The 16,101-nt window shown below is 54.1% G+C and overlaps 1 protein-coding gene across 3 annotated transcripts in view; it reads left to right on the forward strand.

The window, feature by feature from the left end:
* LOC125973801 (titin) overlaps window positions 1-16,101 on the forward strand; it is a 116,826-nt gene that overhangs the window by 16,513 nt on the left and 84,212 nt on the right. For 2 of the 3 annotated variants that reach the window (XM_049728297.1, XM_049728298.1), the window contains exons 30-63: window positions 189-330; window positions 401-569; window positions 820-1,054; window positions 1,240-1,524; window positions 1,643-1,756; window positions 1,992-2,180; window positions 3,238-3,687; window positions 4,618-5,082; window positions 5,219-5,269; window positions 5,334-5,420; window positions 5,505-5,792; window positions 6,078-6,188; window positions 6,300-6,576; window positions 6,746-6,923; window positions 7,203-7,283; window positions 7,646-7,913; window positions 8,186-8,248; window positions 8,345-8,404; window positions 9,203-9,265; window positions 9,380-9,442; window positions 9,533-9,607; window positions 9,741-9,776; window positions 9,898-10,911; window positions 11,553-11,603; window positions 11,762-12,166; window positions 12,538-12,816; window positions 13,120-13,389; window positions 13,474-13,613; window positions 13,724-13,850; window positions 14,184-14,450; window positions 14,544-14,810; window positions 15,016-15,279; window positions 15,354-15,493; window positions 15,579-15,705. In XM_049728297.1, the coding sequence (XP_049584254.1) occupies window positions 189-330; window positions 401-569; window positions 820-1,054; window positions 1,240-1,524; window positions 1,643-1,756; window positions 1,992-2,180; window positions 3,238-3,687; window positions 4,618-5,082; window positions 5,219-5,269; window positions 5,334-5,420; window positions 5,505-5,792; window positions 6,078-6,188; window positions 6,300-6,576; window positions 6,746-6,923; window positions 7,203-7,283; window positions 7,646-7,913; window positions 8,186-8,248; window positions 8,345-8,404; window positions 9,203-9,265; window positions 9,380-9,442; window positions 9,533-9,607; window positions 9,741-9,776; window positions 9,898-10,911; window positions 11,553-11,603; window positions 11,762-12,166; window positions 12,538-12,816; window positions 13,120-13,389; window positions 13,474-13,613; window positions 13,724-13,850; window positions 14,184-14,450; window positions 14,544-14,810; window positions 15,016-15,279; window positions 15,354-15,493; window positions 15,579-15,705 (7,101 nt within the window). The remainder of the gene's footprint in view (window positions 1-188; window positions 331-400; window positions 570-819; window positions 1,055-1,239; window positions 1,525-1,642; window positions 1,757-1,991; window positions 2,181-3,237; window positions 3,688-4,617; window positions 5,083-5,218; window positions 5,270-5,333; window positions 5,421-5,504; window positions 5,793-6,077; window positions 6,189-6,299; window positions 6,577-6,745; window positions 6,924-7,202; window positions 7,284-7,645; window positions 7,914-8,185; window positions 8,249-8,344; window positions 8,405-9,202; window positions 9,266-9,379; window positions 9,443-9,532; window positions 9,608-9,740; window positions 9,777-9,897; window positions 10,912-11,552; window positions 11,604-11,761; window positions 12,167-12,537; window positions 12,817-13,119; window positions 13,390-13,473; window positions 13,614-13,723; window positions 13,851-14,183; window positions 14,451-14,543; window positions 14,811-15,015; window positions 15,280-15,353; window positions 15,494-15,578; window positions 15,706-16,101) is intronic. The other variant, XM_049728299.2, reaches the window with a different exon arrangement.

Raw genomic sequence — 16,101 nt, forward strand, 5'->3', positions numbered from 1 at the left:
CCAACGCAGCTACCCACCGACAGTCTAGTCGCCGAGAGTCCTGATCGGACTGACGCCGACTGTTCGTCGGGCCGGGCCGGGCCGGGCCGGGCCGGGCCGTGCCGGGCCGGGCCGGGCCGTGCCGTGCCGGACACAAGGCTGTTTAATTGCCCCGCATTTAGTGCACTGACTTTGTTTTTGTCTGTCAGCTCGTGTGGTTGAATTCCGCAAACACTTGAAGGACTTGAAGATCACAGAGAAGAAGAGAGCAACTTTTGAATGCGAGGTGTCCGAAGCAAGCGTCCAGGTGATGTGGATGAAGGACGGTCAGGAGCTGGAGCCGTCCGACAGGTAGCTCAGCGTGACCTTCGTCCAGCAAACAAACATCCGAAAAGTCGTGTTGAGCAAACATTTTCCGCAGATACAAGATGACCTCCGAGATGTTTGTGCACCGCTTGCTTTTGCCGTCTGTCCGCCTATCTGACTCCGGAGAGTACGCGGCTGTAGCCGGCTCCAGCGTGTCCAAGGGGAACCTGTCAGTGGAGGGACGGGACATCGAGATCTCGGAGCCCGCCAGTAAAAACGTAACTGTGAGTGTTCTGCTTTTGGGCCAGGCCAAAGGCGTCAAACGTTCCCGCGGGCCTTGACCGGGGCTGCAGCTTGCGATTCGGCGTCCATTCGGCGATGAATAGAATTTGAAAAAGGAATTTCCACTGAGTGATGAGGCAGGCCCGCTTCAAGTTTTCTATTTGCCACTCCGAGTTTAGTCGAAAAGGGGCGACCGACCACATTTCGAGCCCAGCCCGACCGTCTTCCGTTCATCATTTTTTCCATTTTTAGGTTGTGGAGGGTCAAACGGCCGTGCTGGAGTTTGAAGTGAGCGAGGACGAGGTGGAGGGTCGCTGGCTGCGAAACGAGACGGAGATCCAGCTGGCGGGCGACCGACGCTTCAGCTACGTCGCCGTCGGAAAGCTCCATCGCCTCAGCCTGGCCGAGACCTACAGGAGCGACGCTGGCCAGTACGCCTTTGTCGCCGGGAAGAACTCCAGCAGCGCCGTCAGTCTCCATGTGCGACGTAAGGGCGCCGCCTCTTGAAGTTGATCGCGACTGACTTCCCCTTGGGCTGGGGATGGAGGGAGCCAAGCCAAAAGCTGCGTTACAGAAGGGAAAAAAAGAGAGTCGTTCAACGCAGCCGATTGTCTCGAAGTGTGGAGCCAGCCTAACGGCGCTCCCCTCCTCTGTCCGTCCGTCCGTCCCCAGTACCCGAAGCCCCTCAGGTGCTCCGGCCCATGCAAGCCCAGACGGCCACGTCGGGTAAATCGGTTCGCTTCTCGGTGCGGGTGAGCGGCCTCCCGCCACCTCGGGTGACCTGGTACAGAGGCTCCCAGGCTATGAGCGCCAGCGCCACCTGCAAGTTCCTGCACGACCAAGACGAGCACACACTGCTGCTGACGGAGGTTCTCCCAGCGGATGCCGGCATCTACAGCTGCGAGCTCAAAAATGACTTTGGAGAGGCCGCCAGCTCGGCATCGCTGGATGTGGAAGGTTTGTCGGCCGTCCGGACTCGTCCGTTTGTCGCCGCCAAGCCCGCAGCCGCATCCGGTCCGGTCCGATCTGTTGTCGCCGGTCGATGAAGTGGTTGCTTTTCTTGTCTGTCTTGCAGTTCCTGAAGAAGGCGCGCCCCAGGTGCCTGCTCCGGTTCTGCTTTCTCCCATGAGCGACACCCTGGCGACTGCGGGACACGCAGCCCAACTGGAGTGTCGCGTGTCTGGGGAAGGTAGGACGGTGCGACTCTGAGTTGATCACTTGCAGTAGTCTCGTTCAAGAAAGAAAATGAAAGCCCACGACGATGACGACTTCAATATCATCTGACTGGCCTGCCGTGCTCTGCTGCACAACCTGCGCTGTGCTGTTTTGTCCGCGCTCGCTCCCGTGGGCCGTACCAGACCGCGCTGCGTTCATGCTTTGTACCCATTCTGGCTGGCTTGTTGACCTCGCTGCTTCTGTTGCAGATTTGCAAATCAGCTGGTGGCGGAACGACAGAGAGCTCAAACAATCTGAGGTCTTTCGGATGTCTCGATTGGGAGACGTCTGCCAGTTGAGGATTTCCAGCGTGGCGCCGGAGCACCAGGGAGAGTTCTCGTGCGTCGCCAGCAACTCGGGCGGCACGGTCATGTGCGAAGCTAGTCTCTATGTTGACGGTGAGTTGTGAGCGCCGAGAGCTGTCGGCCTGCACGCACGTGCAGGCTGCTGCTCTTGGAGCGCATCGGCTCCAGGTGCGTCTGCGTTCTCCTTCGCTCTCAGCAATGAGACTCAAACGACTGAAACGAAGAATGACTGAAAGCGACTCGCTGTCTGTTTGGATCGGCCATGCGCGAAGAGCAACCCGAGGGCCACTACCTCGTACTCGTCTCTAGTAGTGCGCAGATTTGCACGACGACACGGACTGGGCTGACTCCCGAGGCAGTGATGCGCCTAGGTTGTTCTACTGCCATGCACACAGGATTGACGCCCACTGAGCTCCTAAAGATATGTAGATGTACAGCCGATTTGTCCTGGTGAGGACCAGGCCAGCCAGGTGCATCCTGGCACGTGGACCACATGGAACCTTCTCCAGGCTTCTTTTTGCGAGTCCTTGTGGTGTCCTCGTCCTCCGGTCATTTTGTTTGCACTCGGTTCACTGTTTTCTTCGGTTCCTTGTCGGCCCGTCGCGTCGTCTTGTCAGCCCAGCCGAGCGGCTTTTCTCGCTTTAGCTACTCTGGCTCTTCTGATTTTGGACTTTCTCTCTTAGCGACCTTGTTTTGCCTGCCTTTTTTCTTTTCTCCTTATGACTGGCTTCCATGCACTCGAGTCCTCAATCCAGCCGCAAACCTTTCCCGAACGTAATTTGTCACTCTGCTTGTGATCAATTAGAATATCACTACCGTTCCAGGGCGGGCGGACGGACGGATAGAAGTACAGTTGCGCACGCATGGCTCAGACATTAAGATGAAGCCACGCAACGTCGTTCAGTCCGTAGGTCGGCGGCCGCACGTCAGCTCCGACCGATCCCAACTCTTTTCTTTGCTCGTCTGGGCCAGGACACAGCTAGCCTCTAATTTCAGATTCATGCAGCGTGGTCAGAGAGCCAGCGGAAGCTCTGTGAGCACGATTGACAAAAGCGTCGTCACGTCTCCTCCTCCTCCGCTCGCCGATCCGGACGTCGTCGACAGTGTGTTGACCTAACAACCCCTGTCTGTCCTCTTTCTTACCGCCCAGATGAAAATGCCTTTGATAGCACTTTGGCCGAGGCTAAGCTGAGTCAAAGGCTGGAGACTCGGAGCCTCAGCGAGTTTACCAAGTCCTACTCTGAGAGCTCCAGTGTGTCTTGGCGGACGGTGGAGGTGGTGGAAACGGAGAGCTCAGAGCGCAGCCTTCCCATCTCGGCGCCTCTGAAGCCCCGAACGCTGATGGAGCTGCGGGACATCCGCGTCAAGAGCGGCGAGATGGCCGAGTTCTGCTGCTCTTTTGACGGGCAGCCGTTCATCGGGGTGGTTTGGGACCACAATGGCCAGAACCTGCTCAGGGAGCGGGCAAAGAGCTCTCAGAGGGGAGGACTCTTGTCCCTGGTCATCCAGAGCGTGAGTCTGGCCGACCAGGGCGTATACCGCTGCACGGCCACCAACTCTCACGGCCACAGCAGCTCGTCCGCTCGCCTCACTGTAGAAGGTGCGAACTCTTTCTTCCTTCTTTTCTCACGCTGCCTTCCTTGTACGTGCCAGTGCTCCACCCGCTTCCTTGTTGTCTCTCTTAAGTCTCCTCCGGGCCGGGCGAGGCTGGGCGGGGCCGAGCCCCGCCTTGCTAACCTCACCCGCCCAACCTACTGACCCAGGCCTTTGCTGTCGCCTTTTGGAACCCAGCTGTGTCACTAACTCATCAAGATGCTGGCAGGCGTTTGTGTGTCCGTAACAAATGCAAGTTGGCAGATGTGTGCAGTATGATTTTCAGCAATGGGTGGGGGGAGGGCTTCTGGGTGGCAACAGGTGAGTGACTTGGGCTGACCCCAAGAGATGCAGCCATCTTCTGTCCGTTGTTTGTTCCATTCCCCCGAGCCCCCACCGCCGTTGGGGAACGCTTTGCTTCTTGCCACCCAGAATCATGTGGGACGTAGTGACAATAAATCAAGAAAGTATCTATCTGTTTAGCCTCTCTCTCTCTTGCTCTCTCTCTCGTGCTCTCTCTCTCTCTTGCTCTCTCTCTCTCTCTCGCTCTCTCTTGCTCTCGCTCTCTCTCTCACTCTCTCTTGCTTTCGCTCTCTCTCTCTCTCTCTCTCTCTCTCGCTCTCTCTCTCTCTCTCTTTCTCTCTCTCTCTCTTTCTCTCTCTCTCTCTCTCTCTCTCTCTCTCTCTCTCTCTCTCTCTCTCTCTCTCTCTCTCTCTCTCTCTCTCTCTCTCTCTCTCTCTCTCTCTCTCTCTCTCTCTATATATATATATATATATATATATATATATATATATATATATATATATATAACGCTAAGCGTGCTTGCGCTATGGACCGGCCCAATGTGTGTCCTCTGTGAGTTGATAACAGGTGTCTAAAGTGTGACTAACAAGTGGCAGCAGCCTAATGACTCTCCCTACCTATGATTCTTATCCAGCTAAAGAGGCAAATGTCAAAGGCGAGTGCGCCGTTGCGACAGATTCTGTGCACGCGGCCTCACAGGCCGGCAGGGACAACACAAAAGCTCCCCCGGTGAGCTTGGACCCGGAGAAGACGGCAGAAAAGCCAGGATCCCTGCCTCCGTACTCACAGCTGTACTCGCTGAGCAGCTTTCCCGACAGCCGCCCGTGCAGCTGGCGCCCCGACTTCCTCCTCCGGATCCCCCGAGGTCTGCTGGTGCGCAAGCGCAACCCCCCACTATGTTGCGCCACCAAGGGGATCCCCGCCCCCTTTGCCGCTTGGCTTTATGGAGGCTTGAGTATCGGGGATTCCGTGTGGTACTCGAGCAAAGGTGACGGCCCCGTGTGCCGTTCGCCCGTTAAGAAGGTCCAAGGCGGACAAGCGGGCTCTTTGTCTTTCGAAAGCTCGGCCGAGGATGTCGAGTGCGGCTTGGTGACTACAGGTTGGCATCTGCATGCTTCTCTTCCACACTATTGTGCACCTACACGGCCAGCACTTCTCTTCCAAAAGCCACCCACACATCACTTGCTTACTTGTCGCCGTAGTGCTATTCATTTGTTGCCTTTGTGCCCTTGCAGTCACGATGCACGAGAGGGTGGCTGTGAGCCAGGTCCAGGAGCAAGTCTCAGGTACGACGCTTTTGTCATGTAACACAGACACAGGATCATTTGGTGCTGATTTCATGTCTTGAAGGTCTGAGCGCAGCCCACGGGTACACCCGCCGGGGCTCTGACCGGGAAGGAGGGGAGGCTTCCTCCCAGGTTTCTCTCACCAGCTCAGGTACAGTCTGTCTTTCCATTCTTTTGAAGTCCACTTGGCGTCAGCTTGTGCCGATGCGCTCTCGTTCTCCGCTGGCTCTTTCAGAAAACACAGTGCCTCCAAAATTTGACAGCCCACTGCAGCCGCTAGTGCTGAGTGAGGGTGACAATTTGAGCCTTAAATGTCATGTGACTGGCACCGCTCCACTCACCATCATCTGGATGAAGGACCGGCGGGAGCTGAGGTCCACTTCCAGCACAAAGATCACCTTTGTGAGCGGAACGCCTTGTCTGAATATCAGCCAAGTGAGCAAAAGCGCAGGGGGAGACTATCTGTGCAAGGCAAGCAACTCTGCCGGGACAGACTTCTGCAAGGCCAAAGTCACTGTCATAGGTATGGATGGATGGATGGATGGATGGATGGATGGATGGATGGATGGATGGATGGATGGATGGATGGATGGATGGATGGATGGATGGATGGATGGATGGATGGATGGATGGATGGATGGATGGATGGATGGATGGGTGGGTGGGTGGGTGGGTGGGTGGGTGGGTGGGTGGGTGGGTGGGTGGGTGGGTGGATGGATGGATGGATGGATGGATGGATGGATGGATGGAAGTCTCAACCAGACAGAGTACTTTTGGTCCTCAGCTCACTTACTTTCTCTTGCCCAAGAACGCAAGGCAATCCCTGACGTCTCTACCCCTGCCGCCGCCGCCGCCCCCGTCAAGCGTCTGGACAATCTTTTCTTCATTGAACAACCAAAGAGTGTTTCTGTCACAGAGAGTGAGTTGCTCCAAAAGTTTATCAGCCACACAATTGTAATGAGTCTCTGCTGGCATCTCATCTCATCTCATCTCATCTCATAGAATGTGATGTGATGTTGTTTTCTCGCAGAGGGCACGGCCACCTTTATCGCCAAGATCGGAGGCGAGCCTATTCCCAGCGTCAAGTGGATGAAGGGCAAATGGAGGCAGCTGACCACCGGCGGCCGCGTCTCCATCCAGCACAAGGGCCAGGAGGCCAAACTGGAGATCCGGGAGGTGACTCGGTCTGACTCGGGCCAGTACCGCTGCGTGGCCTCTAACAAGCACGGCGAGATCGAGTGCAGTGCCGAGATGGAGGTGACCAAAACTGAGAAAGCGGCGGAGGACATCAGAATCCGCTTGAAGAAGTAAGCCGTCGGTCGGACTTGAGAAAGAATTCTCTTCCTTTTGTTGGGACTCGTCCAAATAAGCCAATCCCTTTGGCACGAGAGTGGGGACAAGGGTCCTGTTTGTGCCGTCGTGAAGATGGAGTCTATATCAGCTGCATGGTTTTTTTTTTGCTCTTGGTTGAGCTAGGACCCCCTCAAAGCAGAAGAGCCCCCAAAAAGCAGATGAGGTCAACTTGGTTGAGTTGCTGCGAGGCCATGAGCCCAAAGACTACGAGAAGATCCTGAGAGAGCACCACATTCACAACTATCGAGCTATCCTTCAAGCGGTGGAGCTGCTGAAGCAGGAAAAGGAGATGGAAGCTGTGGTGAGGAACTCGCCGTCCGTCAGCTTGTGACCGTACTGTTTCGTCCGTCCACCCACTGAGTGTTGCTATGAAGGGAGGCGAGGTCATCTAGTCATTGAGCTCCATGCAGGAATTGTCCAATCCAACTCGGTGCTAAGCTTGGAGACGCTCATCCGTCCATAAACTAAAAGCTACACCAGAATGCCATCCAAACATTGGGCACTGCAAAAAAAGCTCAGCGCCATAGGAAGACCCCAGTACGCTTTGTCTATGTCACGTGACCGTCGGGCTCTCTTGCAGGAGACACAACTTGACGAGCAGGTCTATGACGAAGACATGGTCCGCTTCATCCAGCAGCTGGAGGGACGCATGGACACGGAGGTAAAAGTGCTGCATGAGAGAACACTGTCCCTAATCCATCGCCTGGTCGCCATTGATTTCTCACTTCCGCCCGACTCGCTTGCGCCAACGATGACCCTCGTTAGTCTAGAAAGCACACGCACCTTGTCGACGTAGAAAGGGCAAGCTCCCTCTTTGATTGTCCGGCTTCTGATCGAGTCGGCTGTATTTTCGTTACCCACCGCAGCGAGCAGCTACAAAATGCATCACCCAAACTTTGGCACATTTGCATCTGATCCGCGTGGTTCGTTGCTTTGCAAACGGGGTCGACACATACGTAGCACGCCAAAAGCCCAAAGAGCATTTTCACCATCCAACGCTTGAATGCGGTTGTCAACCTGCAGCCCGTCACTGTGCTGGAGGACATCGGCGACCAGCGCGCGTGCGAAAACGACAACGCTACCTTTGAGTGCCGGATCAGGATCAACTACCCGGAGATCACCTTGACCTGGTACAAAGGAACCCAGAGATTGGAGGACGGCGTAAAGTACAGCATCCGCAGTGACGGCGAGCGCCACAGCCTGGAGATCCGCCAGTGCCGGGCCAAGGACGAGGGCCACTACCGGGTGGTCTGCGGTCCTCACATCTCCGACGCCAGTCTCAGCGTCTCCGGTAAGAGCAGCGCGTGTCCACGTCTTTTCTATGACCTGACTATGGTCTTCTGCTCTGATCGGTGCTCCAGGGCTAAAGCTTTTTCTAAATGCATGCGCACTTCGTCGTCCTGATCCTCTTTCAAATGTTTTTGACGGAGGGAATGGGCTCTCAAGGCTTTGTTTGGATTGTCGCTGTTGATGAACAAGCCGGTCGATTAGAATGACATTTTTCCAAAAAGACGCCGCCGGTCCAGGCCCGGCCGGTAGCTTTAACATGCCCTTTCTCCAAAGTTGACAGGACACCGAAGGAGACGCCCGCTGCATCTGAAGCTCCAGCTCCTGCTCCACTCAGAGGTATCTGCTCCCGTTATTCCTTGCTCACGCCATTTTGGTCCTCTTGCGACCCATTTCTCGCTCTGGAAAAGTCAAACGAGTCCCAATGTTTTGAAGGCCCTGACCGCCAGGAGCCAGAGATGACAGCGCCACAAGAAGAGCATCTCCTCTCCGACGGTAACGCTTAGGCTTTAGTGTCTTTCTTGCTACGTTCAGCACGGCTGTTCATCGCTCAGTAGTTGCATCTGACGTCTTTCCCGAATGAGACAAGTCACCAAAGTGGCTTGTCTTTTTAAAGTCAAAGTCAAAGTCAGCTTTATTGTCAATTTCTCCACATGCCAAAGACACACAAAGAAACCGAAATTTCGTTCCCCCCTATCCCACGGTGACAAGACATGGCCCACAACAGACAAACAAGTATAACAACAGCGTGCTGAATAAATAATGAATAAATAACACAATAAATAAATAAATAAATAAATAAATAAATAAATAAATAAATAAGAGGAGCAAAAAAGGAGCAAGTGCGCGTACAGCAGACATGCCAGAAAATAGCGCAACAGTGCCGCACGCTACGCAGAAGGAAACCTTGAAGAATTGAAAGGATTCAGAAAAGCAGCCCCGCAAGCTCAATGGGAACCTCAAGCCGAAGCACAACTTGAACAAAAACCAAAACCTGAACCAGAGCCCGAACCAAGTACAGTCTTTCACTCTGGGCCTGTTTCAGGAGTTAGAGTCTTGCGCTCAAGCTGCTTACAGGCGTACACTGACCGACACTGACGGGCGGCAGACTCGGAACTCTCTTTCAAGTCCGTCCTTTGCTTTGCGTTTGGGTTGTAAGCATTGCGCACAACTTTTAGTTCTTACCCTAAGTGGCAGAAGCCGCAGAAGCCAGCTTCTGGACATTTAGCAGGAACTGCTTGTGTGCAAGACACCGACCGCACAGCAAACTTGACAAAGGGCTATCACTTCCAGGGAACCAAAGATGGAAAGCTTCCCCTGCCAGAGCCGCAGAGGACAGTAGGACTCCTCCCGCAGGTACTCGGACCTCTTGCCGAGTGTCTCTCTGAGCTTCGATCAGCCGCCGAGTGCTCACTTTTTTCCTCTTTGTGTCTGCCTGTCCGTGACGTTTTCCTGTGTTCTACCTTGAAGCCTTCCCTCCAGAGGAGAAGGAAGTGGCAGCAGAGGCACGCGCTCAAGTCCTTCCCGCCCCAGGTAGCATCTCCCCTCCCCAGCGTGTCCGCCGTCTTGCTTTCTCTTCCAATTCCAACCTGACTTGCGTTGGCTCTTTGCCCGCTCTGGCAGAGGAGAAACCTTCTCCAGCAGCCAAAGCAGCGGCCAAAGCATCTCCTGTCTTGAAGCGAGTCCCTCCACCCGCAGGTAATTTCTGTCTTGTCGTCCGTCTGGCGAGTGACAAGCTGCCATTTGTTGTCCCCGGTTTGCAGCCATTTATTTTTCCCTGAACTTGCAAATGAACCATTTCCAGATGACTCACTAATATTGACTCTTGCAGACAAGGAACCGGTTAAGGCTCCTGGACCAACCAAAGGTATTTTCTTTGGCCTTTTCTTTGTTTGAATGAGAAATTCATGTCACTACTTGCTGTTTTGCTCGAGTGTGTGTACCTGTTTGTGACGTGTTTGTGAAATGATTCGCTATCCAAAACACAGCACCGCTTGAACCCAAAATTGAGACAAGAGCAGCAGCAGCAGCAGCACACATGGTGCACACAAAGTATCTTGACCGAGAGCCCGACATTCCCAGTCTGCATGAAAGACAAGGTCGGGATTCAACAATCAAAGGTCGGGAAGGTTTCGTCACTCTGACCCAAGAGATGAGTCAAGTCCAGCTTTGCGAAGTACGTGACGAGCTTGCGGTTGCTTATCAAATGGAGACAGAAAAACCGAAAGAAACGACCGCTTCCAAAAAAGTAACTCAAGTCCCAGGCAAGCCGATGCAATCCATCAAATCGAAAAGACAAAATATCCAACTCGAAGGACGTCCCAGCTTGCCAAAGGATGTCCTCATTCCAAATGCTGACGATGACGCCAAAGCGACGAAACCTGCTGATGGCGAGCACAGAGAGATAAGAGTCACCACGGGTCAAGCAGTCTTCATGGTGCATCAAGAGGTGTCAAAAACCACGCTGACAGCCGCAGAGGTACCGGCCAGACTGGCTCCAGAGGCGCCCAACCCTGCCCTAGGAGAGAAAGACAAGCACAACATTTCACACAGACAAACTGATCGCATCAAGACTGGCGCCAAATTCAGGAGTACGCTATCGCCTGGACGCAATGCAGAAAAGGGTCAAGGGGCGTTGGAGCCCAAGAAGCAGCTGAAAAAGGTGGAACCAAAAGAGGCTGAGAAGTCCAAAGCAAAGGAAGTCACCGCTGGAACCGACACTGGTGGTGCTGAGAAAGTGAAGAGGATGTCAGAAACCGCTTCACCAGAAGTTACAGCAATTTTAAAGGAACCTTGCCCTCCAGAGGCCTCCCAAGGGAAGGGGGTCTCACGGGTGAAGCCCACCCGGCAAGAGAAAGAAATGATTAAGGATGAGGCTGAGGACAGCAAGGACGCAGCCGATGAGGAGACCTGGACTCGGGAGCCGGTCCCCTCTGACGACTGGCAAGTTCAAGGGCTGGATGGCGCATGGGAAACCCCAGGCCCTTCTGACAGCCAAAAAGGTGAGCGAGCATCCAGAAAATTGGAGCTGCTGTCAGCATCCCCAACCTGTACCCAACTACCAGAACCCCCGACCGGCACCCATCTTACCGGCACCCACTACCAGAACTTCCTACTGTCACCCATCTTACCGGCACTCGTTAGCAGAACCTCTGACTGTCACCCATTTTACCGGCATCTGCTAGCAGAACCTCCGACTGTCACCCATCTTACCGGCACCCACTAGCAGAACCTCCTACTTTCACCCATCTTACCGACACCCACTAGCAGAACCTCCGACTGGCACGCATTACCTGAACCTCTCACTGCCACCCACCTTACCTGCTTACATCCCAGCAGCACCTCCCTTCCCAGCAACCTTGCCACCTTCCTAACCCCTTCCGAGATGTCTTGTTCTAATCCTCATCACACACTCTTGGGTCACCTGATGCATCATCATCATCATCATCATCATCATCATCATCATCATCACACGACTCCTAAATGTTGTCGTCATCATCCTCGTTCTATTTCTATTCCCCCATCATGAAAGACATTCTTGAAAGAATTCTTGTTGTCATTGTTGTGTTTGAGCAGAACAATTTGACTAGAGGAAGAGCAAAAGATGATTTTGTGACAGAACATTTTTCCATCACTTGTCCAGATGGCAAACCAGCAGAGGAACCTCCCAAAGGACGAGGACGAGGATTTGGCGGTGAGAACTGATATGCGTCCCTTTTCGGTTTCTTTCCATAAGACTCTTTGATTTAAACTCTTGATTTTTTGGCTTGAACGAATCGACATTTGCCCCTACTGGTTGCCTTGCGTCCCATATCTTACCCCACCCACGTATTTTTCAATCTGCTTTTGCAGTGAGACTAACACCCTCTCCCGGGGATGGCGGTCGGGGTCGAGGCCTGCGGCCCGGCGGCGGTGGTAAAGGCCCCTCTCCTCCGGAGGAGCCTTTTGGAGGATTCAAACTCAAAGCGGTGCCGCTCAAGTTCATCAAGAAGCTGGTGGACATTGTGCTGCAGGAGGCCGAGTCCATTGGCTCTTCGGCCGTGTTTGAGTGCCAGGTGTCGCCGTCCACCGCCGTCACCTCTTGGGTTAAGGATGGCTGCAACCTGCGTGAGGGCCCCAAGTACAAGTTCACCTCGGACGGCAAAGACCGCAAGATGGTGGTCAAAGACGTGCAGCTGTCGGACACCGGAGAGTACACCTGCGTTGCCAAGAATGCCGGAAGGGAGATCACCTGCACCGCTAAACTTGTTGTTGAAGGTGAGCTCACCGATCTTTTCCTTTTTTAGACGTTGGAGAAGCACAGAAAAGTACTCGGCAACAATTTCCAGTCTTCAATTGTTCCCAGGCCGGCCGTGAGTTTTTGTAACTGGCACTCCAAGTGTCTAGACCGCCGTTCAATTGGCCAATTGTCAACCGACGACGTCTTAAAGTCAATGCGGTCTTGGTCGTGTACAGCGGTGGCTCCCAAGCCACATAGAAAGCAGTCTCCAGGCCACGGCCCAGGTTTTGCTCTCAAACCTGCAAGAACATGGTCCTCAAGGCACAAAAGTCAACATGTGGACTTGCAAAAGTCACCTTTTGCCTTGGCAAATTGAGCGTGTGCATTCCAAGATGTTGTCCTTGCGCAGAGCTGCCTGTGAAGTGGGTCAAAGAGTTGGAAGCAGAGACGTCGTGCACCAAGGGTCAGCCCATGTACCTGACCTGTGAGCTCAACAAGGAGAGAGACGTCATCTGGAAGCGCGATGGCGTCAAACTGAAGAGACAGGCCGGCAAGTTGGCCATCAACATCATCGGCTTGCAGCACGCCGTCACCATCCAGAACGCCCTCGAGGAAGACAGCGGCGTCTACTCGTGTGAGGTGGACGCGCCGGACGGCATCAAGACCAGCACCAACGTCAAAGTCACCGGTGAGGAGGACGCCTGCGGCTAATGCCTTTCAGCTTCTAAACGCGTGCCCTCGGAAAGGTTGAAGAGTGGACACGTCCCTCGGCGGCGGCGTGTCTGCTCACTGCAGCTCTGACCAGGGCTTTCTACTCCTTTTCTACTCCTCGATGAAGACGGGATGTCAGAGCGTGCCTGTGACTCCCTCCCTCCCTCCCTCCTTCTTCCGCTTTTGCGCCTGCCGCAACGCGACACAGACGCTCGGCAAACGAGCCCCGAGTTTCACAATGCTGCGTTTAGAGACCATTTTTGTCCCTTGTGCTGCTCAGAGGTGATCAAAGACTGGTTGGTGAAGCCCCTGAGGGACCAGCACGTGAAACCCAGATCCAGCGCCACCTTCAGGTGTCAACTCTTCAAGGACACCCCCAACTGGAAGTGGCTAAAAGGCGACACGGAGCTCACGCCTTCCGACAAGGTGGAGATCAGCAAGGACGGCGTCAGCATGCAGCTCACCATCAACAACTGTCAGCCCGACGACGTGTCGGAATACACCTTTGCCGTGGAGGACCGCAAATACTTGGCCAAACTGACTCTGGGAGGTGCGTGGCCCACGTGGGGGGGTGGCTGGGGGTGGCAACGTACACCTTCACCTTGAATGAGCGCTTTGATGTGCTTGTGTGCAGAGCGTGAGGCGCAAATCCTCAAACCGCTGGCGAGCGTGGAAGTGGTGGAAAAGGAAGAAGCCAAGTTTGACACGGAAATCTCAGAGGACGACATCGTTGGCGAATGGAAGCTCAAGGGACAAGTGCTCAGCAGATCCCCGGTGAGTCGCCACGTCTCGGTGGCCAGATGCAGCCCCGTCTGCCAGACATTGCCTGCGTGCTACTCGTGGTGTTTCAAATTGAAAAATAAATGGGCCAAACGCGTTTTTAGACGTGCGACATTAAAGCCGATGGCAACAAACGCTTCCTGAGTTTGAAGAACGTCCAGTTGGATCAAGCGGGCGAAGTGTCCTACCAGGCTTTAAACGCCATCACCAGTGCCATGCTGACTGTCAAAGGTATGGCCGTAATCCAAACTTTGCCTGTATGCGAGTATGCCTGCCTGTATGCGAGTATGCCTGTATGCGAGTATGCCTGTATGCGTGTATGACTGTATGCGTGTATGACTGTATGCGTGTATGACTGTACGCGTGCATGCGTGCGTTCTCCTCTCTTGAGTCCAGTCCTCCACCAATCGATGCTCATGTCTTGCACCTCCGGAGCCGCCGCGCTCTCAATTTGCGTCTCTGTTGTACAATGACAAGAAAAGCATTCTCGCGATTCCATTGGAATGGATGCTGAGCATTTGCGTGGGGAAAATAGCACGTCAATAACCCAGAGAAACCTTGCAGAGATCGAAATGGGCTTTGTGGAGCCTCTGAAGGACGTTTCAGTTCCCGAAAAGAAACAAGCAAAGTTTGAATGCACCCTCACCAAGCAAGTACCCAAGGCCATGTGGTTCCGGGGCACGGAAATCGTGGCCCCGGGCCCCAAATACGAGATCATCGAAGACGGAAACAAGCACATGCTGATCATAAACAGCTGTGAGTTTGACGACGAGTCCGAGTACTCCATCCAAGTTTTGGATCACAAATCCACGGCTCGGCTCTCGGTGGAAGGTAAGTCTCGGTTCGCCGTCGGGCGCTTGTAGTGGGCCGCCTCCTTAACGGCCGGGCGTGCGGGTGGGCGCGGCTCTTCCTGTTCTGTTCCAGGCTTGAGGCTTAAGATTGTCAAGCCGCTGGAGGACCAGACGGTCAAAGAAGGCAAAACGGCTCGCTTTGAGCTGGAGTTGACTCACGACGACGTACCGGTGGTCTGGTATCGAAATGAAGTCAAGCTCCACGTGAGCAGAACGGTGATCGTGCACGTGGAAGGAAAGAAACACGCTCTGGAAATGAACTCGTTGACATTGGATGACACCTGCCAGATTAAGGCAGAGGCCAAGGGAATAAGCACGTCAGCAAAGCTGACGGTCATAGGTAATGTCACACGTCCCATCTCTTGCACGGGGAGAAGAGGTGCTGGCTGGGGCGGGGCGGGGCGCGTGGGGCGGGACAGAGCCCGGTCTTTGGGTGCTTGACCGACCAATTCTGCGGAGGTGGCAGAGCAACCAGAGTCCGGGAGAAGGGCAGGCTTTCATGGCGCCGGCCGCCTTTAATCAATGAATCGACGGTGTTGTTCTAGAGGGCGACGCCGTCTTTGTGGTGAAACTCCAAGACTACACGGCCACTGAGAAAGAGCAGGTCTCTATGGACTGTGAGCTCAACAAAGACGTCCCCGTGATTTGGTATCACCAAGAGAAGGAGATGATGGCTTCCAAGACGGTACTCATTCAATCCGAGGCAACTCGCAGGTCTTTGGTCTTGATGAAGGTGGAGCGGAGCAGTCAAGGAAAGTACACCTGCGACTGCGGGACCGACAAGACGGTCGCCGACCTCACCGTGGAAGGTAATAGCAAATTGTCGCCTCCCTCGGTGGACTTTGCCTGGGCCGAGCATCTTCACTTTTGGCCTCCCCGCCAGCTCGCGTCATCAAGCTGCTTCGACCTATTTACGGCGTGGAGCTCTTTGACGGCGAAACGGCTCGATTTGAGGCGGAGATCTCTGAGGACGACGTCCACGGCCAGTGGCTGCTGAACGGAGAAGTTCTGAGCGCTTCCTCTGTGAGCACCTCTCTCTTGCTCGCTCGGCGTGTGCTCCTTTGTTGTCTGGCTCGCTTATTGAGTGGCACCATTTTGAAACGGGCAGGATGTGGACATCATTGAAGAGGGAGGCAAGCACACGCTCATCCTGTACAACTGCAAAGTGCCCATGAGCGGTGAGGTGGCTTATTCCGCCGGAAATGCCAAGTGCGCCGCCAACCTGAAAGTCAAAGGTGAATCCACCACATTCTCTGAAATTTGCAAACTTCAATTCGGCCGACTGGGCTCGTCTTTGTTTTCGGAGAACGATCATCCAAAATTGAACTGGAGAGTCTTTGGTATTTCTGAAGCAGTCCACCTGCTTCATTTTCGGCTGCCGAAATTCTTTTGTCCGCATTTGCCGTCTCTCTAGACGCAATCCGACTTCATTGTCGCTTTCCTTTGCTCTACTTTCGAAATGGAGAGGCTCATCTTAATGGGTCCTTTATTGATCAAAAACTCCTTTATAATGAAATCGAGTCATGAAAAACAAATCCGATCGCAAGCTCACCGTAAGACCCCAAGATAGCAAAGTGATATTTTGAAAGGACGTCTGGAGAAAGGACGAAAGTCCTCCAACCCCGCAACAG

The sequence above is a fragment of the Syngnathus scovelli genome, chromosome 8 (genome assembly GCF_024217435.2).
Source record: "Syngnathus scovelli strain Florida chromosome 8, RoL_Ssco_1.2, whole genome shotgun sequence".
Taxonomy (NCBI): domain Eukaryota; kingdom Metazoa; phylum Chordata; class Actinopteri; order Syngnathiformes; family Syngnathidae; genus Syngnathus; species Syngnathus scovelli.